The sequence below is a fragment of the Hermetia illucens genome, chromosome 3, assembly GCF_905115235.1.
Source record: "Hermetia illucens chromosome 3, iHerIll2.2.curated.20191125, whole genome shotgun sequence".
Lineage (NCBI taxonomy): Eukaryota > Metazoa > Arthropoda > Insecta > Diptera > Stratiomyidae > Hermetia > Hermetia illucens.
In genome coordinates this window covers 78,445,535-78,472,078 of record NC_051851.1, presented here as the reverse complement: position 1 = coordinate 78,472,078, position 26,544 = coordinate 78,445,535, and the positions used below count along the sequence as shown (strand labels likewise).

General features: G+C 39.4%; 1 protein-coding gene across 1 annotated transcript; it reads right to left on the bottom strand.

The window, feature by feature from the left end:
• Positions 1–3,131: 3,131 nt before the first annotated feature.
• LOC119651337 (DNA polymerase iota) lies at positions 3,132–25,645 on the bottom strand. The gene is made up of 2 exons (XM_038054890.1): positions 25,047–25,645; positions 3,132–6,201 (listed from the first exon to the last, which is right to left on the bottom strand). The coding sequence occupies exons 1-2, from the start codon at positions 25,060–25,062 to the stop codon at positions 4,208–4,210; spliced, it is 2,010 nt and encodes a 669-aa protein (XP_037910818.1). The 5' UTR covers positions 25,063–25,645; the 3' UTR covers positions 3,132–4,207.
• Positions 25,646–26,544: the final 899 nt, after the last annotated feature.

Below are 26,544 nucleotides of genomic sequence, written 5' to 3'. Positions count from 1 at the left end.
ACTTACTAAACACCCGGGAAGGAAACAAGTTATTCCCGAAATATCGATATACATATGCCAAAATTTTATAAAAACCACTACTACCTACGGAGACGGTGTTGCGTTTTAATCCATTAATAATATATAACAGCGCAGAAGTGCCAGCGATTCGGTCTCTTGATTTCGGACTGGCATTAGCAATATCGCAAGACAGGAGAAACTTTTTTAGCTTCATGGGTCATCTAAATACCAAAGTTGGCTCTGCTTGGACATGTAACGGGGATTGTAAATAGAATAGTGAAAAGTTTATAAATTTTTGCCACTTTACAAAAGGTTCGTAAGATTAACTGGATTTTGACTAACCGGCAACGAACATCTAATCAGATCGATCACATCATTGTCCTTCAGCAATGGGAAACATTTCCTTCTACGCGAACAACAAAAATTCTACCATTGGATTTGCGAGGGAGGCTGATATCTACTTGCTTTTTCACTGTCATGGACCTTAGACAAATAGTTGGACTCAAAACAAATGCAACCAAATCCAAGGCTGTCAGTTTAATTGGTCGTCACACATTTCCCATTTGCAATAATGGACAGAATTCCGAGTGTCAGACAACTTGCATTCTAGGAAGATTGAATTGGTTGGCACTGAACTTGATGCCAACAGGTTGACAAGCAACCTCGGCAATTCATCGAAACCATTAATACCGTCGTTAACCGCACTAAATTTAAACAAGTTAAAAGATTATATCATTATTATGTTCAAATGTATGGGTGCATTTATATATAGCTTTATTAATTTTATCACATTGCTAGCATGTTGTCTTTGGAAATAATAAATATATGTACACGATCGAGGTAGCTTTGACGTATTAACAACTGATTTGATATCGGGACTGATATGTGTTTAGGAATAGATGCTATAAAGGGATGATTGTCCCGTTTTTTTTTCAATTGAGTAGTTTTGAAGAAGGGATTGTTGAGACAAATATTCACTCTTAAAATCGGGATGTGCACCTCGTTCCTAGTATTCAAATCAAGGATTAGCTAAAGGCCAGAGTGCTGGAATTATGGTTCCTCTAACTAAATCTCTTTCTACTCCTTTTCAACTACAACCAGGAAACGATGGCATTTACTAAAAGTCTTGGGAGCCATATGGATAGGTGTAACTGTTTTCACAAAAGTGGGTGACAGACGGACGTTAAACAGATTTCAATAAAACTTTGTGTTACATGAAATGGAACTTGATCAATCGTTCGGAACTTGACTCTTCTAGGTTCAACCCTCGAAAAACTAAGGAGTATTGAATCGTAAGATAAACCATACCTTTCGTCAATACACCGAAGCAGCATTTCTAGACAGAACAACATCCTACCCCGAAATATACCTATTTTGTTCCGAAAAAGCAGACGTCGGTGTTACTTATTTGGGTAGGGTTGACAACCCTACACGGAAAAAAACTTGCTATGAAGCCGCAAAAGGAGCCTCAGACTGGATAGATATTACAACGACGAAGCCGGCAATGAAAACGGACTAATGATTTGCGCATTTTCTTATGGAACATTCGCTTCGCTTTCTGTACAGATCGAATGCGGCCCAGCAGCTAGCCGAATCCCTGCCCCAATCTTTGATACGGCCACAAGCATACTTGGTCCCAGTCGGAACGGCTGGTTCGACAATGAACCAAAGCTAGCAACGGAACGGAAGAATGCTGCATACAGGGAGCAACCGCACCAGGCGCGCAAGTCTTACCAACGAGTCAGCAGGATGGTCTTATACACTTCAATGCTCACCCTGCTGAGACAAAGAGGGTAATCTGATTTCCGACAGAATCAGGCATATTGGAGCAATGCGTTGGGTATTTTGATGAACTGTTCAACAACTAGAACATTGGCGAGTTGGAGGTTCCGCCAACTGAAGACGGCGGACAAATTCTTCCACCACCAAGTATAGAAGAAACAGTCCCTGCAATTCATCGGCTTAAAAATCATAAGTCGCCAGGAGCCGATAGAATTGTAGTCGAAACTGGCTGACCCTAGCCAATGTGCGAGGCCATTTCACATCAACATCTAAGATAAGGAGATCGTGCACACTTTTTAACCTGAGCCTGACCATCCTCTTTAAGTCCACCCTACTACTGGCCTATGCTGACGATATCGACATCATGGGAAGATTCGAGACGTACAAACTGCCTTCATCCAGATCGGGCAAGCGGCACGAGATCTCGGGCTACACATCAATGAAGGCAAGACGAAATATATGGTGACAACGTCAGCACCAAAGAATCATCAACATTAAATCGAACTGGTCAAACGAGAGCAATAAAGATATGACACTACAACTTTGAAACCGTTGATAATTTCTCCTATCTAGGGTCGAAAATCACAACCAATAACATCTATGAAGATTGGTCGCGTGCAAAAGAAGAATCCGTCGAGGAATTTTCGGCCTCCTACAGCCAACATAACGACACAATCTATGAGCGGCACCATGGCCGTCTGGTTGTGGATAAAATTTGGCTCAACAGATTGCAGTGGGCGGGTCATTTAAACCGTATGGATGAGGATGATCCAGCCCGGAGTCTATAAGGAAAATATCTATCATAGAAAAAGAAGACGAGGTAGACCCTGCCTGAGATGAAGCGATGGCGTAGGCCAGCAAGCAGACAGCTTTTAGGGATATCGAATTAGTAGACCTCGGCGCAAAACCGGGACGTCTGGAGTTCTTTATTAAGGCATGCCTACACAGAATACCGGTTGGTTCGCCATTCATGCTGATGATGAATAAATGATCCAACAGAAGTTCTCGGTTCAAATTTGATTAGTTGCAAAGCGATCTGCATTGTGATTGAATGAAATCAGTATTAAAATCCCGGGAGTGCTCATTCTTGTACATAAATTATAAATGCCACCTAGTCTTATGGAAAATTTTATATTGTATCCAAGAATTGTAGCAAAAGTACAAATAAACTTGCAAAAACTTAAGCCCTTCCCGGAAAATATTTAAAAAATCATAACTTCGCAACAGATTGAGATACAAAATTAGCCTTGACGTTGACACTCTCCTTTTTTCAGCGAAGAGTACTAATTCATAAAAATTAACTGATTTTCATACAAAACTATCATGCATGAACAATAAAACTGCAAATATTTGTTTTTTACAAAAATATTTTACCTCGTTTTATTACATATTTTTGTTTTCCATTTTTATAATTATTTCATATTACAATTAGTTTTAATCTCACAATATTCCATTGAATTTACGTAGATAGTGAAAAATATAATTGTTCCGTTCACAGAGAAATGTTGCAAATAAAATGCAGTGCCACCGTGCAATCTTAGGTTTTCTCATTTGCAAAGTAACATTTTCATTTCAAAGCACTGCATAAATAAATTCAATTCAAAATATTCATAAAAATGGATTTTATGAAGTGGAAAAATTAATAATAAATAAATGTTTCACGTTAAAATCTAGTGTAATTAGTGATCATATAAAATTTTATTGTTCTTCTATTTTGTTTGCTTGCTACCTTCCTTTGAACTGAATCTAAAGGCAATCAAATGCATTCGTTGGAATTTACTGTTAAAAAAATATCTCGTTTTTCTCGTATACTTAACTTTAAACACGATTCATTGTTCTGTTTGTCCCTCAAATGATGTTGAAGTTGATGTCGTCGAGAAAATAAAAGGAACTTAACATTCGGAATTATCCGCGAGTTCACTAAAGGACTTCAATGTTCCGGTTTAAGTACTACTAGATAAAAAGAATGTGCCTCTTAAATAAACAGTTAGGATCACAATACGACGTTTATGGTTTACAATTTTAGTAGATAGCATCGATCGATTGGAACACTTGTGGTTCAACAAAAAGTTAATTCACTTTCGATCTTCAAAACGATCTTAAGAATGTTGTGCCCTTAATTTATGAATTGAAATTTTGAGGTTTTGTACTTTTTACGACATGAAATATGTTTTTTTCTCGCATATGCCACCAATAGATACTGCTTTCATAACTAACCCTTTCCGTCTTGAACACCTCAATTCGCCCAATTTGACATTTTTTCTTGGAGGCCGAATATTGCAGCGAATCGCATGCGTCTTCAGTCCAAACCATGGGACATATCCATCAAATTCTCCTGATTTTCAATGACGCCTTGCCAATCTATAGACCCTTGTGAATTTTTTATTTTATTTTTATTCAGATTTGTAACCGAAACTCTCAATTCTCATTTATTCCTAATAAAATATCGATGTAACGTATTCCTTCCAGCCGTCGTAGCAGCTGGAGTCGCTGTAGCTCCATGGTGATTGGATTTTGTTGCTAAAGAATTACGCCACGATGTAATTAGTTCGTTTCGAACTTCCTGTGGCAGTTCCTTGAAAACTTGCGGATCAACACCAGATGGGCATGGAATGTTCGCCAGGTTTCCCGTTATTGTTGTCTCCATTCGGTTATCTTCATTTGAATTAGGACGACCATTGGATACTATAGTGGCGCTCGAATCAGTTACCTTCATTGGAGAATCAATTTGTGATGTGGTGGTCTTATTCGATTGCGATTTCGAAGAAGTTGCTGCCGGGACAGCCGTTGTCGTTGGTAGATTCCCGAAATCCTTCTCACTGTCGCGAGAGTTCAAACGAAGCTCAGCCACCCGTAATTTGCTTGGAGATGCAATATCACTTGTATCGCTAGATGATAGACAGCGTCGCTTAGCAATCAACAAACCTAATCGAGATTTTTTTGGTGAGGGTTCTACTTCTGGTTCTGAAAAATCGGAAACATCTGAGAATGATTCGAAGTCCATAGACATTGAAGATGATGCGGGAGAGGAATTTGTTGCACGTTGCATAAAGGCAGAGGATGATGGTAAGATTTCATCTGGGGCATTCGACTCAGAATTAGATTCAGTTCCATCGCTCTTCAAGCTCGTGACCGATTGAACTTCTAAATCGGATTTCTTAATGAAGAAGTTTGCTATTGAGGATGAACCGAACTTTCGTTCCTGGAACTTGCTAAATGCTAATCCTAAAAGGGTGATGTTGAACGGCTTAGCCATGTCAACGGCTCGTTCAAAAAGGCGCATAATTATCTTTAACAATTTCTCTTGAGCACCATCTGCCAACATTATTTGCCCATCATGCAATAATTTAAAAAGTGATGGCAATACGTTCGCTTGCTTTGTCTCTCGGTGGCTGGACTTTTTCTTAGCATCATATTTACGTACAATTATCTTGATAGTAACTGGAATTCGTCCATCTTCAGATACCTGGCTAACAAGTCGCATAAGAAGTAATCTGAAACGCTCCTCCACATCTTTTCGGACCGAGATTGGTTTACAAGAGTCCTCTAGGCCAATTGACTTGGGCTTCCCCGTCGTTCGAACTGATGATGGGTCTCGTCCAAAAGACAGATCCTTCAGTCGTTGTGCCGATTCTAATCCAAATTTCTTTTTTATTACATTAAAATCACAATTTTGCAGTTCTTCTACTGTCCGAATATCACTTTCATTTAATAACTGCTCGGTCTTTTGCCCGATCCCTGTTATCTTACTCAACGAGCCTAGTTCTCGCATGAACTGCACTGACTTTGTTGACACCAGGACCGTTTGCTTATTTGGTTTATTCATGCTCCCGACTAGCTTAGCGAGAAACTTATTGTAGGAAATTCCAGCACAGCATGTTATTCCCAAAGTCTTGTACAATTCATCTCTAATTTCTTGCGCCAGATGAGTCCCCACGGCCAATCGTTGTGCACAACCACAGCCACATGCATCTAACTTACCTCCACTCGGATAAATAAAGCCTTTCACATCGAAAATTTCATCGTTAAAATTTCCGGTCATCCTTTGATTAACGATCTCCGTTACATCCAAATAATTTTCATCCAAACATAACTTTTCCACGAGTGGAGTGAACTTTTGTAATACTTCGAAAATTTTTGCAGACATTTGACGATAATTCGTTAGGTCTTCGCCGTTAACTAGGACCAAGTGAGGACAGAGTTTCTTCGCTTCTGCAAGCGTCATCATCTTTTTTACGCCGAACTCGCGGGCTGGATAGTTTGCTGTGACGACACAATTTCTTTGTTGAATACCCATTGGTTTTGTACGTAAGCTAGGATCTCGAATTTCTTCGACCTGAGCGTAGAAGTAGTCCATGTCAATGTGGATTATAGTGCGATTGTGGGGCTCCGTATTGCAATCTTCCAGATCATCCATTTCTGAAAAAAGTAAAGAAATGTAATCCATAAATGAAAATTAATTTGATAGAAAAAAAAAAGCAATGTTTGAAAAACTACAATTGGTGAAGATTTTAGCAAATATTTGCTTAGCTCCAGAGCTCCTTGAATAATTAAAATTCTCACATTAAATTTCGAGCGAATTTACGAGGAAAAATTTTGTAAGGATAAAAATTGCTTTTTCTTGAAGGATATCATCAACGTGATACATATACTCGTATTTAGTGTGTCCACCCCTTTAAAGGCGATAATTTACTATCTGCTAGTCCCGTCGGATCTAGGATGGAAAAAAAATCATTTAAGACCGCCAAGCTAGGGTAGTTGATCCCCCAACAAAAGTTGATAAACTTCATGTATGTGATGTATGATTATCATACAACGCTATAATCGAACATGTGTGTCAGCTGGGGCTCCAAAGTTTTCGTGTTGGAAAAAGATGAATCGAAGATCAGCCGCCTTCTGGTAGGCCAAATGCACTTGAAAGTCATGAATTGCTAGCGAAATTAAACGTGCACCATTCCTTCATAGAAAGAACCCGATCCCTGGGTTATACTTTGAAATTCGATTTTTGGGCTCCCCACGAGTTATCCCTCAGGACCTAGGAAGACCATTTGAATAATTGCGTTTCACACCTAAATAGACAAGAATCAGAAGGTTTTCTATCATATTTACTCGGAATGAGAAGTGTTCTTTACAAAAAAGTTAAACGCCGCAGAACTGTCCGCAAGAAGAACGAAACCCTGCCACGGATATCAAGAGAAGTATTTCAGATTTTTACTTTTGCCGCTCCTTGGACATTCATTTGAAAGGAAAGGGTCTTCTTACAAGAGATATGTACATATTACAGACGTAGATATTATGTTCATCCTAGAAAAACAAACCTATTACCGAATACTATGCTTATATATGCACGTATATAAAATTGATCGTACACATCCTTTCGATTTACTTCGTGCACAAAAGCATACATATGTACATATATAGTACGTATATTGAATACTGCTGTGTGTCCGGATAGCTGAGTGGTTAGAGCACAAGGCTGTCGTACGGAAGGTCGCGGTTCAAATCTCGCTGGTGGCAGAGGGATTTGCATTATGATTTAACGTCGGATACCAGTCGACTCAGCTGTAAATGAGCACCTGAGTCAAATCAGGGTAATAATCTCGGGCGAGCGCAATGCTGACCACATTGTCTCCTACAGTCTACTGTTGTGTATCGTTACGGTCTTGAATGAAGTGCTCTAACACACTTCAAGGCCCTGATCCAATATGGATTGTTGTGCCAACGATTATTAGTATTATTTATTGAATACTGCTGGGTTAATGTACAAATATATCTATCTGAATTAGGCACTACTCCAAAGCTTTATTTACATGTACATACCATATAAATACATACATATATTTGTCTAGATTAATTGATATTGATATATAAATGAACGTTTCCCTGCGACATCCCACTCACGTGAGCTCATTTTGTTGTGGTTTTGACGAATTGATATGTTATGATGAATGTAGAAGTTTCACTTTGTTAATAATGCCTTATGCCTTATATATACACTTATACACTTTTTGGGGGTCATATTTTGAGCCATCACTATCCTACCCTTCACCCGATATCAAATGTAGGACCAATTTCGAAAAGTACAAATTGAGTCTTTTCATTTGATACCCCACATTCTGTAAAAAAAAAATTTACATGTATGGGGAGCCCCCCTTAAACTTAACACAAAATGACGCCACTTTACTGTATGTAAAGGGAACAACAGTCCACATGCTCTCACCTATTTCCTTGACAATTGGTCTAACCGTTTCCGAATAAATCGGATGTGGCAGACAGACATCGAATCGATTCTAATAAGGTTTTGTTTCACACAGATCCTTAAAAATTGACTCTTATTAGAGATATATCATAAAGATAGCAGTCATACCTTTAAAAAATTGATAAAGTTAGTTCTAAGCTATGCAAGAAGGGCAAGAATGACAAATGGTGTATATGGGGTGATCACGAATGAATACCGCACAGTTTTTCGTGTTGAGTAGTGAAGACATTGCGATTGTTGTGGTCGGTGCAGCTTTAGCAACGCCTGTGCTTATTTGATAGAAGACGAATGATTGGATTTGCAGGCCGCGCTTCATCAGCAACTCCTTTCTCCGACGAAATACAAGGTGGACGATTAGCGTACGGAGCAGTGAGAGCATCACATAGCTTCACAAGAAACAGTCTACACCGGACATTGTTGTTATTCGTATTGCGATTCCACTCCGGAAAAATTGTAAACGTAAATAAACATACGCGTTCAATGCACTTATGTATATCAAATTGCAAAAGAGGGCCTTGGAACCACCATTGACTTTCCTCTCAGATCGATATGTGCCAACTAGTTGATCCAAGGTGCCAACGCCACTTTTGCTCTTGTTATAGAAGTTGATCAAATTAGGTTTTTTCTTAGCAGTTTTGTCAATTTCTATACCTCGGTTGTATGTGCTCAACAAAGTTAGAGATCCATTTTCTTGTGGCACATATGATAATAAAATGGTTTTCAATTTTGGCTCACACACAAAGTCTGTTTGATACTGTGAAAGTCATATCAATAAGAATGGGAGGCAATTTTGTTCAATACTTTCGAATCGCTCCCACAACGATCAACCTTTGGTAGTGCAATTCGCAATGGTTTATTTTCAGTCTAGGATTTCTAACACGGCCAAGATAATCATGAGCGTAGAATGTTTCTGAATCGCAGAAAGAAAAATTTTGATGACTAATGGCCGGCTTCAACGGTATATACCGACCAAATGGATGTCGACTTCTAAATGACGCTAGTTGCTCATCGTGTGACAGTTTTGACAACAGTATATAGGGTTTTGAGGTGAGCAATCCACTTGTCGAAGACAAGTCGAATGATTAGTAGTTTGCTGCGTTGATCTTGTTGCTCATGGTCGCTAAAACGCACGCATCTCTGGATTTTTCGGAACATTTCCAGCCGCATGGTTTTCCGAAAAAATTGTTTTGCTTTTAGCATCCCAGAGTTGTGTCACACTCAAAAGCTAAATTGATCATTCAGAGCACGTATTTTCTACGCATAAGAAATGAAAGAAAAACCAATACAGGCGTGTCAAGGGTGCCAATTGTTAATGCAGTGGAACATATTTATAACAATAAAGAGTATTCACAAAGATAAAGTCAAAAATATCTCGTTGAACCGTCGACTGGTGACAGGAGAAAAAACAGCAAAAAATGTTGAAAAAGCCAACAAGAGGGGAAACGACTTTGTTTGTATTGTTGAGTTTATGTATAGCATAGTGACTCAAAAGAAGATTCTACAGACAAACATGGAAGTTGAACCAACGATACTTCTAACGCTTAGAGGTTGGTATACGAATGCGGTAGATGTGCCAGTAACCGCATAACAGCTATCGTTCAGCAAAATGGAAGTGCTCAACCAAATATTTATTTGGACAAAAATCCAGATCGATCGGTTACCATTACTCCTTAATAGAGAGCTAAAAATAGTGTCTTGCTTGCGCATACCAACGTTTGATCAATAATCCCTAAATAATTCACAAGCTCAAAACCAATATCGAAGGTATCATCCGTGAAATACTAATTTTACAGAAATGCCCTCCATTTTTAAGGCTTTAGGCAATGTTTGTTTGTTTAGGACGAGCACAATATTTATCTTCATTATGTCCATATATCTTCAAGTTTGGAAATATATGAAGGAAAAGTTTGTATTCTCAGCTATGTACAAATGGATAAACGTGCCTAAAAAGTTCCTCATTTCCTCATTTTGATAAACTGATAAAGTGTGTGCATTTTATTGTATTGTTGAGTTTTGCATGCTCGCGGACATTATTAATTTTTCGTTTTCATTTGAAGAAAACTGAATCGTTCCGATAAGCTTGTAAGGCTTGTGATAAGCAAGATTTGTCACAAGATACGAATGAAGCATGAATTCGGGTTTCAAAATTGATGATTTCAATGTTGCGGACAAGCATCCCAGAAAACCGCCAAAAATACGAAGACATGAATTTTCAGGCATTCAGACACAAAATGAAGTCGCACATTAATTGAGCTGTTTCGAACCACCTACAAAGAATGGGAAATATTGAGAAGATCATTCAATGCTCCATCACATAGGGTAAAACCGGTTCGTAATACGTTGAAAGCACTCAGCAGGGAAGTTCTATCCCATGCGGCTTACTCATCACACTTGACTCCTACCGATTAACACTTGTTTGAATCGATCGATCACGTACTCGCTGAGTAGCGCTTTATTTCGTAGAAAGATGTGAAAAATTAACTCGATGAATGGTTCGCGGCAACGGAGGACTGGTACTGGTGTGGTCTCTATAAATTGTCCGAAAGGTGGGAAAACGAGTAACTAGCAATAGCACATACTTTGAATAAACTTTATTTCATCATTCTTACCAAATGAACATGTTATTTTGCAGAAAAATCCGAATTTCAAAGCTGCATACCTGGTAAGGTTGAAAATTGCCGGACTTCACCCACAGATGCTATACTTCTTAGCTGAATTATAAGGTATCAATAAGAACAAAAACATGGCAGAAAATTGAAAGAAACAATAATCGCGCGAATTCACTTGGGCCGACAAAAAAGTTTACCACGCATTTAAAGGATTCACGAGCGGCAATTTACTGAAAGCTTCTGGAATAACGAGAAATTTTAATTTCAAATTTGTACTGTAGGAAGTTAGACTGACTTCGACAAGTAGTTATTGATAAGCGTCTCACACAAGATAAATTAGATTGAAATGAATAAATACCATTTTTTTTCATTAGAAGACGGTGTGTACGTGTACAGCTGCGCCCAATCCAGTTTCACACTGTCTCATTTTAAAGACATGTTAGACAACCCAGTTCTCGAAGCAAGGGGACCAAATCCAAAGGTGATTACCGGTGACTTCAGCACTCGGGCCCTCGAGTTGGGAAAGCAGGGAAAGTAGCGCAAGGGTCCGAAGTCTATTAGAGGCTTTTACCCAGCTGTATTTAGTTTTGACCAAAGGGGTCTTCCTCAATCGTATACCTGACCTTTACCAGTCCTGCACCGTTAGCGAGGACTGCACCAGCAGCGGTCACCAGGCCAGAGAAACAGGATACCTAAAGCCGAGAAGGGCGTCAGACTGGTCTACAAAAGCATTGGACGAAGGAAGCTTCTTGGAAGTGTGGCTAGGCCAACCTACTAAGGCAGGTGCTATGGCTACGGAGAGAGCATGTCATAAAATGCATCGGCCTTCGATCAGCCTGCCACCGAACCAGAGGAAGGAGTCCTTAAGCTCCCCGTAAAAACCAGACCGGACATATTCGCTGAATTGTTCGAAGCGTGCATGTTCGAGGGGATATGCTGCCTAAGGCTAATAAACCCCCAGGTGAACCATCTGTAATAGGCCCATATTTCTTCTAGACAATATGGGGAAAATGTTACAGCGGCTAATTTACAACAGATTACTCCCGATCGTCGAGAGCCAGAGACGCCTTCCGTAAAGCCAGATTAACTATTGATGCCATCAAAATGGTTACTGACTTGGCCGAAAATGCAATTCACGAAAGGAGAAGTACCAGCAAATATTGCGTGGTGGCAACCCTGGACCTGAAGAATGCATTTAATTCGGCCATTGGAACCACCTATCTCGCAGCTATTGTCGATAGCTACCTGCGAGAACGGACGGTATGACACCGATAATGGGCCCAAAAAGTACGTTGTCTTCGCGAGTGTCCCACAGCGCTCCGTACTTGGCACACTATTATGGAACATCATGTACAATGACGTTCTTAATCTACCGGTTTTGAAGGAGGCCACGGTGGTGGATTGTGCCGATGCTATACCATTGGTTGCAGTCGCAAAGCAAGTAGAGTAGCGCTGGACTGACACTTGCGGAGGAACAAATAGAACCCCGAATTAGAATCGGTAATCACATCGCCACTTCCACGCCGACCATCAGATACTTGGGAGTGATGATAGATACGAAGTTAAGTTTTAAATAACACGTGGAAGAATGTGGGAGGGCCACGGTATACTTGGAGGCTACTTATTGCCTTGGTGGTGAACTCGATCTTGCTTTATGCCATCCCTATTTGAAGAAAGGCATTTCATGTAATGCTCATAGACTAAGTGCGGTCAATAGGGGGTCAGGGTGTGTTCTGCCTTCAAAACCGTCTCAGATGAGGGTGCATTCGTCATCTCCGGAATGATGTCAATTGATATCTTGGCAGATGAGATGACAATTATATACAATCTGAAGTCAGTTTTTCCTTTATCGCAAACGACGAACACCGAAAGGGAGAAATCTGTAAATGGATGGCTGGGACGTTGGGTCTACTCGGGAAAGGGCCGATAGACACACAGGCTGATTAGATTGAAGACAACATGGGACGATTAATTATAATTTCACCCAGTTTCTGGGGGGCCATGGAGGATATCGCACACAGGTTCAAATTGGACAATTCGCCCAATTGTTCAAACTGCGAGGGGGCAGGAGGAGAATTGGGGGTGGTTTTAGTGGGTAAATATTCACCACTCTGGCGTATCCAGCCGCGAACCAATTTATTATTTCATTTTTGAAAAATCACAACTTTAAGAAGACTCTACTAATTTCGTTCTCAGTGTGAAAAGTGCCCTTAAATACTTTCCCAGCATGATTTCGTTGACATCATCGCAGTTTTCTAGTTAATATCGCGTTCTTCTGAAGATTCTGAAGCTGTGTGCCAACCACTGACTTTTGATAAGTGACTGATAAGATAAACTGGTTGTACGAATACTTGTTTTCACAGTCGATTGAGAAGCACATCTGACGCCTATCCCAGAGTAATTTCATTCAAACTGTTTTATTGCATAATACCATCATTGATAGACGGAGAATAAACTTAAAGCCATTCAAAATTAGTATGAACAATCAATGCGGCTCTACAGTCTTATCAGCTGCCTAGCATTGTCATGATAATAAAACTGACGCATAATATTCTCATAATAACAATGCAACAGAAAAATAATATCATGGAGAAAAAGAAGATTAAGTGAGCTTTACAAAGTCGTGAACATGAAGTGAATATATATAATCAGTTAGAATACATTTTTTTCAAAACCATTAAAACTGAAAGCAAATCCTTCAAGTACAATACAAGCGGACTGCATATTTAAAATTAATAAAGAAACATCTAAATCTGAGCCGAAAAAGTGACAAAACTGATAATGTATTTAAGGAAATGTACGTATATACGTATTTAACACCAAAGACAGAAGATTTTACTGGTGCTGTGGCATTTATTTCGAGGGAACACATGACATCGGCGTTCAGAATTTGAAAATATCAACGAATTAATAAATAATAATAAACAAATGGCTGATTATAAATATAATATTATGTGTCAAACTTTCAGGCATAGTGGAACGTTTGAATTGCATAGCACTAAATAATTATGGCCAATTGTCAAATTAAGAAAATCTAAAAGTTTTGATAGTCGCAAGGCTATTATTGAATATATATAGAAATGAATGTGAGAATGTTGAACAGAATTAATGAAAATGCTACAAAACTGTGTCCCATATGAATTGAAAATGCAACTTTATTTACAATAGGATACATTTTAAGATAGCTTTTCAATAAATACAAAAAACCTAGTAGCATACTTTTATTAGCTTTTTAACAGCAAACGGGATGGCATGTACTTGAAGGCCTAGATTTATCAATAAAATCGTAGGAAAATTTATTGGCATATAAAACCACAACGATAGGTGAACTGGTACCTAAGGTAACACCAACAATTTTGAACCGGATTTGAATCCGGACTCTGTTAAGAGACTTTATGACTTCAAATTTCTGGTTGCTGTTCTATTTTTTTACGATTTTCGCGGTATGCTTAAGGTTATTATCACGCTGAAATATGACCGCGGCCCCTTTATTTTTCAATAGCAGCGGGCAGATTAATAACAAGACTGAGCAAATAGTTATACTTCGTCTGGAGTAATGCACTCTCAATCCATATAAAAAGGCTACAATGTAGGTTGCATATGAGATGGAATTGAAGGATATTTTTACGGTTCTGATCTTAGTTTCTTTTACGGACCCATTCTTAGAAACTACCCAACCGAAAAATTTGAAAAAAATCAAAAATGTCACTCTACGATGGCTAGGCTCCGAAATACCCCTGTTTAAATGAAATTAATAATAGTATAGAATCACGAAATTTGCAGCAAATAGCATAGAGCACGATCCTACCAAGTTGTGGTGAAAATCACTTTATTTTTAACAAAGTTATAAGTTCAAACTTAGCAATTTCAAGCGAACTTTCTGCTTCTAAAGCCAGGCAAATAAGATGCTGACGTCATAATTAACGAGAATAATTGACATTCGAGTAAAATATTAAAATTCCATTCATAAATAATCCACTTCTCCCAAGCCCTTTTTAAGGTTTTGTGTGAAACAAAGCCTTATTAGAATCGAGACGGTGTCTGTCTGTCTGTCACACCCGATTTATTCGGAAACGGCTGAACCGATTGTCACGAAAATCGGTGAGAGTATGTAATCTGGTGTTCCCTTTACATGCAGTAAGTGGCGCCATCTTGTGTTGAGTTTAAGGGGAGGCTCCCCATCCAGGTGAAAGGAGGCTGCAAAATTTTTTTTCACAGAATGTAGCCATGTAGGGTATCAAATGAAAGGTCTCAATTAGTACTTTTCGAAACTGGTTTAATATTTGATGTTGGGTGAAACATAGGGGAGTGAGGGCTCAAAATATGACCCCCAAAAAGTGTAACAGAACTCGTTCTCAGAACCTATCCAACCGAAAAATCTGAAAAAAAAAATAGGCAGTTTGTTTGTTTAGGGTAAGCGTAATATCTAGGGCTGTAATATGTACGTATGTCTCGTAGTTTGGAAAAATATGAAGGAATATGTTGGGTTTGTAGCTATATACGGATAGAAAAATGTGCCTTGAAATTTCTTACATAAGATGAACACAAAACCTTTATACCCGAAGCGCGAGCTTCCGGTATTCCGACTTGTTTGTATCTTTTGTGGGTTGTCTTCTTCACATTTATTAATAATACTGAGCTGCTTGTGTGAAGGGTATGAGGTTGACTGCTGTCAATATAGTGCTTTATAGATCAAATTATTTGCCTAAATGCCATTTTAAAAAGTAGAAGGCAATTGAATTTTTAACTCTGGACACAGGGGACTGCCAGGCACTCATCATTCCTCGCATAGGGAAGCACAAAACGTTTTATACCTGAAGCGTCTAGCTTCCGGTTTCTCGAATTGCTTTAATAGTGTGAAGCAAACGAAATTCTATTCAAATAAGAACCATTTATAAATTCCCGAATAAGTACTAATTACGTGTCAGTTTTTTGGAGAAGTAATGCTGTGCAAAATATTCTTGCAACTTAGAATTATGATTAATACTAGTAAAAAGTAAAAATACCAAATGCAACTACTGGGAAATTGCCCCAAGTTAAGTTAATGGGGACAAATGTCTGTACCTATGTTAGATATCAGATAAACAGGCTGTGGCTGCAAATCTAGCTTTAGCCTAACTTAGGCTCAAACTATTATCGATTTAAACATGGATATCGATTGTCGTGTCTTTGCGATTATATAAAGGAGCGTTTCCAGCTGTTGCCACTTTCGATCATGCTGCTCCCAGGGCAGAAGTGAGGCAGCGTGATGAGTTGCTTCTGCCTTGGACAAAACCATCAGCTTTGCTTATTATTAACTTTATTTGAGCAGATATGGGTATGGAGGGTATTTCGGAGTCTAAGCACGGTATAGTGGTAGTTTCGTGTTTTCTTTTTCAGATTTTTCGTTGGGTATGTTCTGAAAATTAGAAATTACCAATTTTCAACCCCGCCCTCGCCCTCGCCCTGTTGCATTAAATGTCAGAACTGAGGCCAGCAAAAGTACTTTTCGAGACCTTTCATTTTACCATATTACGAGAAAAAAATTCAAAGATTTCAAAGACAGTTCCCACACTAAAATTTCGTGCCAATCGGAACAGTCGTGTCTAAGAAAATTGCGACAGATAGTAAACCGATGTTAATAAGGTTTTGTTTTAAATAAAACTTTAAAAAGAGATTTGATAGAGGAAACCACAGAAAAGAGTGGAAAAATTACCACGATTCAGTGGATACGATAGAAGTATAGGTATCACACAATGGGTCAGACTCGAGGGCACAATAACTGATCTTGATGGGGCAGATAGAACACTTATTGCACCCGAAATACAGGCGAAAGTGTGTGGTAAAGCATATAATGTATCATGTTCGCTGCACAGAAATTTGGCAGAACTCTGTACATCAAGTATGACAAAAACTAACGGAAACATTAAGCAATATCACACAAGTTTGAAAGTAAAGAGACCGCTTCAATAGAAACAGGCATTGGAGGTAAAACAACCGTAATGAACAAGTGCAAGTGGACAAGACAATGGTGTCAAAACATGTACAACATAAATCCCACGTGTTTGGCATGGAAATCAACAATTTAGATCAACGTTCAATGCAACAACTCAGAAAACAAATTACTGAACAAAGTCAATTATAACGCAAACAAGCCGCGGAATTAAATGCACTTCATTTGGAATTCGGAACACTTGAAACGTATGCATTCAAACCAGTGAAAACAATTTACCCTAAGAGCTTACCACTGATCGAAACTTTTTCTTAGACGCCGAAGTAACAATTAAAATTAAGGATTCAGATAAACCATTAACTTTTCACACGATCAAATACATGGGATCAACACATGAAGCTATCCTAAGGCAAGACAACATGTACAAACTTAACCTTGATTTCCATGCAGAGCAAGGAGTCGTTATCGATCCACCAATAGCGGGGAAATTAGCAAAAAAAGCAATTCACCAGGAAGAAATTTTATCGGAACATGAACTCAAGAACACGAAAACTGATTATGATACCACTTTATTCAAAAATTTTCGTGAACAGGAAATCACATATTACATTACTATACCAAACAACCACAACGGAACATCGCACATCGTGACATATTTGACCAGATCTTAACAAACAGTGATATTTAAAGAAAAACATAAAAATATGAACTACGCAATGTTTCGCATACTCCTTACCCTTTTTAGCTTTTTCTTCGCAGAAAATATATATCAAGTTGTAGACAACACAAAAGGATACCCAGGGATCTAATGGAAGAAAATTTCAGTCATCAACGGATTCCAAACTATTTTCCATATTACAGTCCCGGCCATGTTTAAGGACGCATAATATTTTCTCGTTTCGTGATTCCGGAGACGAAATCAAAACATTTCATTGAAACTCTAAAACCAAAACTTTATTGAAACCGAATTCGACATAATTTTTGATTTGCAATCAACTGACGGAGAAGCAAAAGTGAAACATCCATTTGTATTGGGCTCCACTTGCGAAAGCAGGGTGCAATTTTTTTTTCAATATGGCCATGCTAGGGCTCAAAATATGACCCCCAAAAACTGTAAAAAAAATCACAGTGATATAACTAGACAAAATCTAGGCCTCCAAATATATCCTGATCCGATATCTGCACAAATTATGTTAATAAAAGTGTATTTCCATATTTTAGAAATTTTGCCGGAAACCCCCTTAAGATCATAGTGGAAATACATTTATGCTTAGGATATCATAGGGCATAACTTTGGGAAGTTTGAAGGAAATCCATCCATTATTAACAAAATTATAGAAGGTGAAACCTTTACATTTTATGTGAAATTCGTGCATTCCAAAACAAAACATGTATGATATCATCACTACATCATATCACGTCAATACCACAACAAAGTGAACTCATATGAATGGAGGGGTCGCCGAGAAAAATTTCGTTTTAGTTTTCTAACATTTATATATCAATATCAATTACTCGAGACAGACATATGTATATATTTAGATATATATATTAATGAAGCTTTGGGGTAGTGCCTAATTCAGATAGATATATTTGTACATTAAACTAGCGATATTCAATGTACGTAACGTACTCTATATGTTCGGAAGTATGCGTACGAATAATTTATATAGGTGCATATATGCATATGTACAGTGTTCGGTAATAGGCAATGTTTGTTTATTTTGGGTGACCATAATATCTATGTCTGTAATATGCGCTTATATCTTGTAGTTTGAAAAAATCATGAAAGAATATTTTGGGTTTTGGGTATGGAAAATTGTGCGCAGAAAGTTGACATAAGATGAACACAAAACCTTTATACTCAAAGAACCTTTACTGATTTTTTGTTACTTTTCTGATTTTTGCTCTGTTTTGGTGATCATTTTGAAACCCAATCACTTATTCGAATCTCCGTACATATTAATTTGTTAGTAAACGATCGCATACTTGTGATTAACGTTGATGATTTCGAGGATGAATTCATAGATAGAAAATCCATGGAAATGTTTCTTTTCATAAAACGGTGAAGTAGCTACGGCTGAAAGCCAAGCTGTTAATAATTGGTTGGTGACTGTTTTTCCTTTTTTGCACTGAGAATACGGAAGTGGCTGCAATTACAACGCGGATGAATCAGTCCGGTCCTATAAAGCACTTTCTCGAGGTACATTAGCATTTCGGAACAACAATGTCTCTAAGATAAGCTTGTAAACAGAGACTAGCACCGTCTTTTATGTGCGATTCCGATGGGTCTGATAAGCATATTTTTGTTGGGAGTGCAAAAGAATTCCTCCTTTAGAGGTAGACAGTTTCTGTACCATATTATAATTCAATTGCTAATAGTAGTCTAACCAAGCTGCAACAAAACATTTGTTAATTTTAGAACGGGGTTTGCCTCCAAATACAATCAGCGCGATTCAGCCACTTAATCAAGAAATAATAAAATGTTTCAAAATATATTACCGTGCACAACTTGTGCGAAAACCGCTTTTCGCGTTAGAAAGTGAAATCTCGCTGCAAAATTTTGTAAAAACTTTCATCCCAGAAGCTGCAAAACTTGCTAAACGATTTTGGTGGCTAGTTGCTCCCACCATAATACAACACTGTTTCAAAACGTAAGGTTCATCAATATGAATAATGAAAGCCTTCCAGAACTTGATGCCATTTTCGATGAAGATGTCATTGATTCGCCAACTTCGAAATATGAATTTAGAGGATACCTTCTGCGCGATACAAATGTTGTGTGCTTTGTGCTTTGGAGAGATTACACATCAGGAAATTGTAGTAGAAGTGATGGAATGCAACACCGACAAAAAATCTGCAGAAATTGAATGTGTGAAACTAATTCCTGCAAACCGAGAAGAATACAAACACGTACAGCATACAGAATATTAAATCAACGACAAAAAATTAGAAAAGGAGAGAAGAAAATACATGAAAAACAAGAGAACAATTTGAGATCAAATTAAATGAAATTTCAAATTTTAATACAGAAAGCTCAGAACCTATATTTCAAGAAACCGAAAAACGTCAATTTCAGGGGTAAATTGTAAAAACTAAGAGGGAGGAGTTAGATATCACGACACTAACCAAACTGCTGATTTGGCGGTTGTGTAAACAATCAGCAGATTGTCCCCACCAAAGCTACACCAGATACAGGAGTGTAACCTAATCTGCATCGTAAACTAAATTATATAATGTATGCACGCACGGTTGTTGTCAGCCAACAGAGCCTATTTCAGCTTACAAAAACTGTTTCGCTCGGAACGTCTCACCATAGGGTCAAAGCTCTTACTGTACAAGACTATGATCTTGCCAGTCCTCATGTATTCCTCGGAAACTTGGGTTCTTAGCAAGAAAAATTGTGAACCCTTGGCCGCGTTCGAGAGAAGAACCCTCCGAAGAATTTTTGGCCCCCTACGTGAGGATGGACAATTTCGTAGCCTACACAATGACAGCAACAGTTTCAGTACTAGCCGAAGCATTCTTCTCCACCGTCCAGCTGGGGTTTCCGCTAAGGTTCGAAACGAATTACAAAGAGTGTGTGTAGAAGTCTCGGATATGGATCCTTTGTATAGACCAAATATTCCAGGCTCTATGCATCTCCAGCAACTCCGGGAATTCTATCTCAAATCAATGATGAGATTGCATCTCAGCTGTGTTCTGATATGTCGCTGCTGCAACTACAATCACGTGTATATTGTGGTGCAGATTGCACGGTCAAAACATTTGCTTTCGTGTTATTGGTTTGAGTGGCCAAAGAGATCCACCATGGAAAATTCGTCTGGAACCTCGGCGGGACTCACTAAGACAGGACATTGCTAGACTGATTCAGATCAGCACTGCCAATGCCAGCAGACGGGTGAGAAATAAAGTACAGAGGGTTTACCGGAACTATTCCATCCCTAGTGAGACACCCGTAGTTGAAATTCTGGACACACTAAAGCAGAAACCTTGTTTTATATGCAGTCGGTTACGACGGTATGGCGACAGTCATTCCAGACGTCTCCAGAATGCAACATACGCGAGGAACCAGCGGAGCTTTTTCAGATCTCTCAACGAATCCCAACAGAGCGAACAGACAGTACAGTTTTCCGTGACGGAAGCGAAAGAGTATTGGGGTGGACTTTGGGGGTTACCCGCCCAGCATGCTGAGTGGATCACCGCCGAAGGCACCCGCCATGCCAATACGCCTGGCATGAATTTTGCGGATGTTACCGAAGAGGAAGTTCGACGGGCCCTAAACACCTCGAAGAACTAGAGGGGCCCAGGTCTGGATCCGGTGCAGAATTTCTCGTATAAGAAATTTACCAGCGTACACAGTCGGTTTGCACGCAGTATAAATGAGGTCATGAGTCGGCCGAAGGAATTTCTACCCTACCTCACTGCGGGGATTACCTACCTTATCCATAAGAAGGACACGATGCAGGACACAAGACCAATTACTTGCTTACCAACCCTCTACAAATTCATAACGTCCATTGTTAGTGGAGGGGTCCATGCGAACCTTGAGACCAACAACATTCTGTCCGAGGAGCAGAAGCGCTGCCGAGTTGGGTCAACGGCTTGCAAAGAGGAACTCATTATCGACTCGGTAGTTGTAGGACAAGCAACTAGAGGCCAAAGAAACCTCTTTATTTGCTATATCGATTATGCCAAAGCTTTTGCTAGCGTTCCGCATACCAGTCTAATCGATATCCTACAACTGTATCGCATTGATCCGAAACTAATAAAGTTTTTGGCGACAGTCATCGAAGGGTGGCATATCACCTTATCAGTGCGTACATCTAAGGGTGCTAATACCTCAGAGCCCATCCAGGGGGATTCGTTGAGTCCCCTTTGGTTTTGTAGGGCACTAAACCCTCTTTCATGGCTACTGAATGATGCTAGAGGGAATGGTTTTGCAATAAAGTATGGCCTACATATTAAGTACGAACTGACACACTTGATGTACTTAGATGACATGCTGGTACTGACGACCATCTTAAAAGTCTGCTGCGAATAATAGACCTGTTCAGCCGTGATATTCAGATGCAGTTTAGATTAGACAAGTGTCGAGTCCAAGTCATCCGCAAAGTTCTTCTCTGCTGTCCGAATTCCTGCGACGTGTAAAGCTGGTGCTGATATCGCATCTCTCGGGGAAAAATAACGTAATCGCGTTGAATGTATTCGCTATCCTTTCACTGGCTTATACATTCGGAATATTGCCGTGGACGAAGACCGATCTGGAAAACGTCCGGCGGCGGATACGGACAACTATGTCCAAATTCCGAATGCATCATCCAAAGACTGCCGTGGTGCGAATGAACCTGCCTTGTGACATGGGGGTAGGAGCGTGGTTGACTTGGCGGCACATCATCGCAGAGCAGGGGAGTCCATTGTATGCGGCTATCTATGGGCTGGCTCTACTTAACTTGAAGAATCGATCTTTCAATCCTCTGAGTGGGGTGAAGTCGGACCAAGAGCGGATCGATGAATGGAAGTCGAAAGCAATGCACGGTAAACACGTGAATTGTCTTTGGCAGCCATTTGTCGAACAGATGGCTGTGTGCTGGGGAGCTCTTTCCTGAGACAGAGAGGTTCATGGTTGCCATTCAGGACGGCGTGGTCGCCACCCGAGCTTATAAAAATCTGATCATGAAAGAACGGGTGGAAAACGACCAGTGCAGAATGTGTGGTTATGGCACCGGTGCAATACATGACCAGGCATAATTCTGTATGTAAAATTATCCATCAAAACCTTACATACAAGCGTGGGCTGATCGCGGGGACATGACCGGTTTACCCACAGTAGATCTACTATAGGCAGTACCCTTATAAAAATGACGCCACTTGCGAATGTGCTTGCAGGAGCTTATCTGTACACATCAGAGACGCTAAACAAGGAAAAGGCATAATCTTCGTCAAATCGTATTGGTAAGAGATAGATCGGTGAGCTTTTGCTATTCTGGTACTACGGCGTGCTCACCCATATAGCAAAAAGTTGTTTCACGTATTCACTTATACATAAGCAAAAACTTGCCAATCTCAACAATACATTGGCAAGTCCGGGCGGTATGTCAAACACAGCTGATCGGAATTTCGTTACATCTCGCTCATGCTCAAGGGCAAAATAATTTGAAATCGTGTGTACTCGCACTGATTTCCCCCCTTGAGGAGCAAGAGGGAGTGTGGTAGCTGTCTAATATCTAACGGTGGGTTTACCGATATGAGCCGCAAGCAGTACTTGATAGTTCTGCTTACAGCATGTATTGGGATCGGCAAGTTCTGACTGATCGCCACTAATAAGGCACATACCTTCTAACTAAAGCAAGTGACATTAGTAATTAGCACTTGCAACTCAAATAGTGCCTTCCGCAGTTCTCAAAACGAATTCATTCAAGTTAATTTCATTGAGAAGTAACTGCCGAAAACGAAAAGCGCCATCAAATTGCAAATTGCGCGAAGTGTCAAAAAAACTGTCATCCGTCTCGCATCACAAAAGTTCAATTTTCCAAACTTTTCTGGGTGATGCATTATGCGTCCGACTCATTGCATATTGCTTCATACAAGCCGGTGTAATGAATTTTATTTTATAGCTCCCTCACCGCGCACGCAGCATCCATTTCTGTGTTGTATTTTAGGCTTTAAACACACCCGTATGTCTATTTGTTGCATGAGTCATGGACAAACGTTTGTCTGACGTAGACCCAGACTGCCTAGAGCCGAAATTTAACTGAGAAACATTTGTCTGTCTAATGTGTGAAACAGGTAGGGAGATTTATTTGTCTGGTGTCTGTCAATTTGCATGAAATCAGAACTAACAACAACACTTGTTTTTCGTTCACAGATTAACTAGCCAATAAGCTGCTGGGCAAACACAAACGGCACTGGTCGTGATTGTGTTTACATTAAATACTATTATAATCCTGTAATCACGAAATCATCACACTTCCTGATTATACTCATAATCGTAATCATAATCATGTTTAAGATTTTTCCCAAGGAGGTAGCAGACACCGTTAGCATAAGATAATTTCTTTTTCAGACAGACTATCTTTGCTCGGATGCCAGACTGAAACTTGAACTTTATGCGGACTATTGTTTAAAAAAAACTAAAGTTTTTTCTTTAAAACGAACGAATGTTTGCTGCACTTTGATGTGAAATTCCAAAAATTTTCAAAAGAACTTATTTCATTCGAAGGAAAATATTTCACGAGACGGTCTTTTACCTTTTGTCCTACTCTGAGCCTTTGAAAATTGATTTTCCCTCTACCAGTTCTCCTCATTCAACAAATACTGTGAATGAAATTTTAGTCTGTAATTAATGCAGAGTCAAGTTTTACCAAAAACAAATTGATGACATTCTGTAATTAAATATTACTCAAAGATTTGTTCACCCCATTGAGGAATCCATACAAGTTTCATTTTCCCTACTGTTAATGAGAAGATTAGTCACAGCTGCTACATATAAACGAGAGAGTTGTCTGATTTTGCGAGACGACAAGGAGGACTGACATCTGTGAGCAGAAGATAATCACGTCTCCGTCTCTTAGATAAAATTCCAACTCAGCTGCTCCGAATCGATCCTCAACAGAAAAATACTTTTCTTGTATTTATTTTTGATTCATGGCGCGAAATTTCATCAACTATGACGACAGTAACATGTTTGATCTTGTCCACACGGTTCGTTGAGTGCGAGGCCGCGAACAATTCCCCATTCTTCGGCCGCGGAAATTCACGTCTCGTATGCAATAGACTCAACAGTTGTCTAACGGTACTCCATACGCGTCTCGTCATCTCGTCGAGGTTGGAAGACGTGTAGCGTAAACAACCCAGATAAGACCAAATCGAATCAGAATCATTGACCCGCTAGCAAAACAATAATGACCTTGAGAAAATGCACAACATTTGCGAAATGCTCAAGCGGCGGCGTTGCGCAGAGTCAGCAAAGCTGCCCGCCTCATTCAAAGCGGGCGGCGAACAGCGACTACCCCAAAGTGTTTACGGTTCACGTCATCGCCGTCACATGCAATCGGGCTGCTGCTTGCTGTAAAATCAATGCTCGTCATCGTTTCTGTGTGCGCCTAGCTGATAACCCTAAGCGGGAATTTCGATTTCCATTTCCATGCCGCCCCGCTTGGCCGCCTTATCTACTCTCCCGGGGCGGGTAAGACTCGGAAATCTTTAACATGCGGATGTCATGAATAAGTTCGAGGGGGTTGGATCGGGGCAAAAATATGTAATCAAATTGGAATAATGGGATGAGGACACCTATGGCGGTCGGCAACTGGAAGGGATGCAGTCGATCTGTGGGAAACTCCGCAGCGACACCCACCCTGCTGCAATAATCCAAGTCTTGTTGTGAAATAATCGCGCCTTCAAGAAATGATAATTTTACTGTACGGCAGAGCACTGGCCATATTTTCGTGACTGTCCAGCTTACCTCCCTTCTCGGACATGATTTGGGCAGTGGTGTTAGCTTCGAAGGACTTCCAAATAGATTTCCCCAAACTACAGCTCGTGCTCCGCTACCGTGCATTGAAAATCGATAGTAATCCAATTATGCGTCGTACTCAGCTCCCTGTAGGATCACATTACAATCGCACTCTCTATTCAACTAAAATTCTCCATGAATTTCCTTCAGAGCAAACACTGAAAGATTTGACATCTGCACCAACGTGAAAATGAGGCCAACATGCAAATCACGTCACTAACAAAAAAGTTCGCATTGAAACCTTCCCAACTTTTCCGGCGGATTTCTTTCCTCGATAAAGCACTCACAAGATGAAATCATGTAAAAATTCACGTGAATTTTCAGCATGCGGAAATCCGAATGAACGATTCAAAACATACAATCAATGCGACAAGCGAGAGACACCAATGGGGACGACAGCGACAACGACGGCAGCGATTAAAACTTTCTTCCACCGAGAAAAGAAGTCGTGAAAATCGTATGGAATTTACACATGAACACACCAGTGATAATTTGCGTCGTATTTACACGATAATTTCCCTATTTTTTGTAATTTTCCACAATGCACACATGCATAGAGTTGACAACTGAGGAGGAAAACTACTAGCGAGAAAGAGATAGGGAGATTGGATGCATTGGGAAATTGATGAATATTTTGGGATTTTTTGGAAATATTGGAACCGGCGGCATCTATTGGCTATATCTATTTCGGGGCGGGAAAAATTTAATAGTATCTTATAATATAATATAAGGGAATATATATTTATTGCAATGAGTGGCTGTTACAACTATTTGACCTACCCGACCGCTTCAATTATTTACTTTTTATATTTACATTATACATTGATCATAACAATTTTATTTTCTTATTAAGACAACTAAAATTTTGGAAAATTGCACTCGCACTACAAATAGAAGGCTTTATATTACTTACTTAAAACTACCTAAAACTAAGTTACAACTTAACCTAACTTAATACTACTATTTACAACAGCACGTTACCATACCAAACAGGGAGTATCAAAAGGGAGAGAATGGAGGGCTTTATGTTGGTACCCACAATTTGGCAGGGCAATAAGAATGTGGCCAACGGAGTTATGCTACTTTGTTGGTATAGATACTTTACAAGTGGGTTTGGATTGAGAGCGAACTCTCGGAAAGGGTTTATCTTCGCTCGCCGGTAGGAAAAATTTAAATTGCTTCATTTGCATAAAATTATCTAGTTGTCAGTTAAGGGGTTAGTTATTATAGTGTTAAACGCCTAAAACAGGATATTATTTTGAAAAGTGTTATAATAAAGAAACTATAGAACTTACGATGAAAATGTCGCTATTTCTTTGCCGAGGTTGCCATTTGTGGAACTTGAACTTAAAATAAAACTATTTGTATTATCGTTATTGTAAAGTTCATCATTTTTTATTATGATGGTCCGTCCAGAGAGACTCGCGGTAGACTTGTAGATATCAAG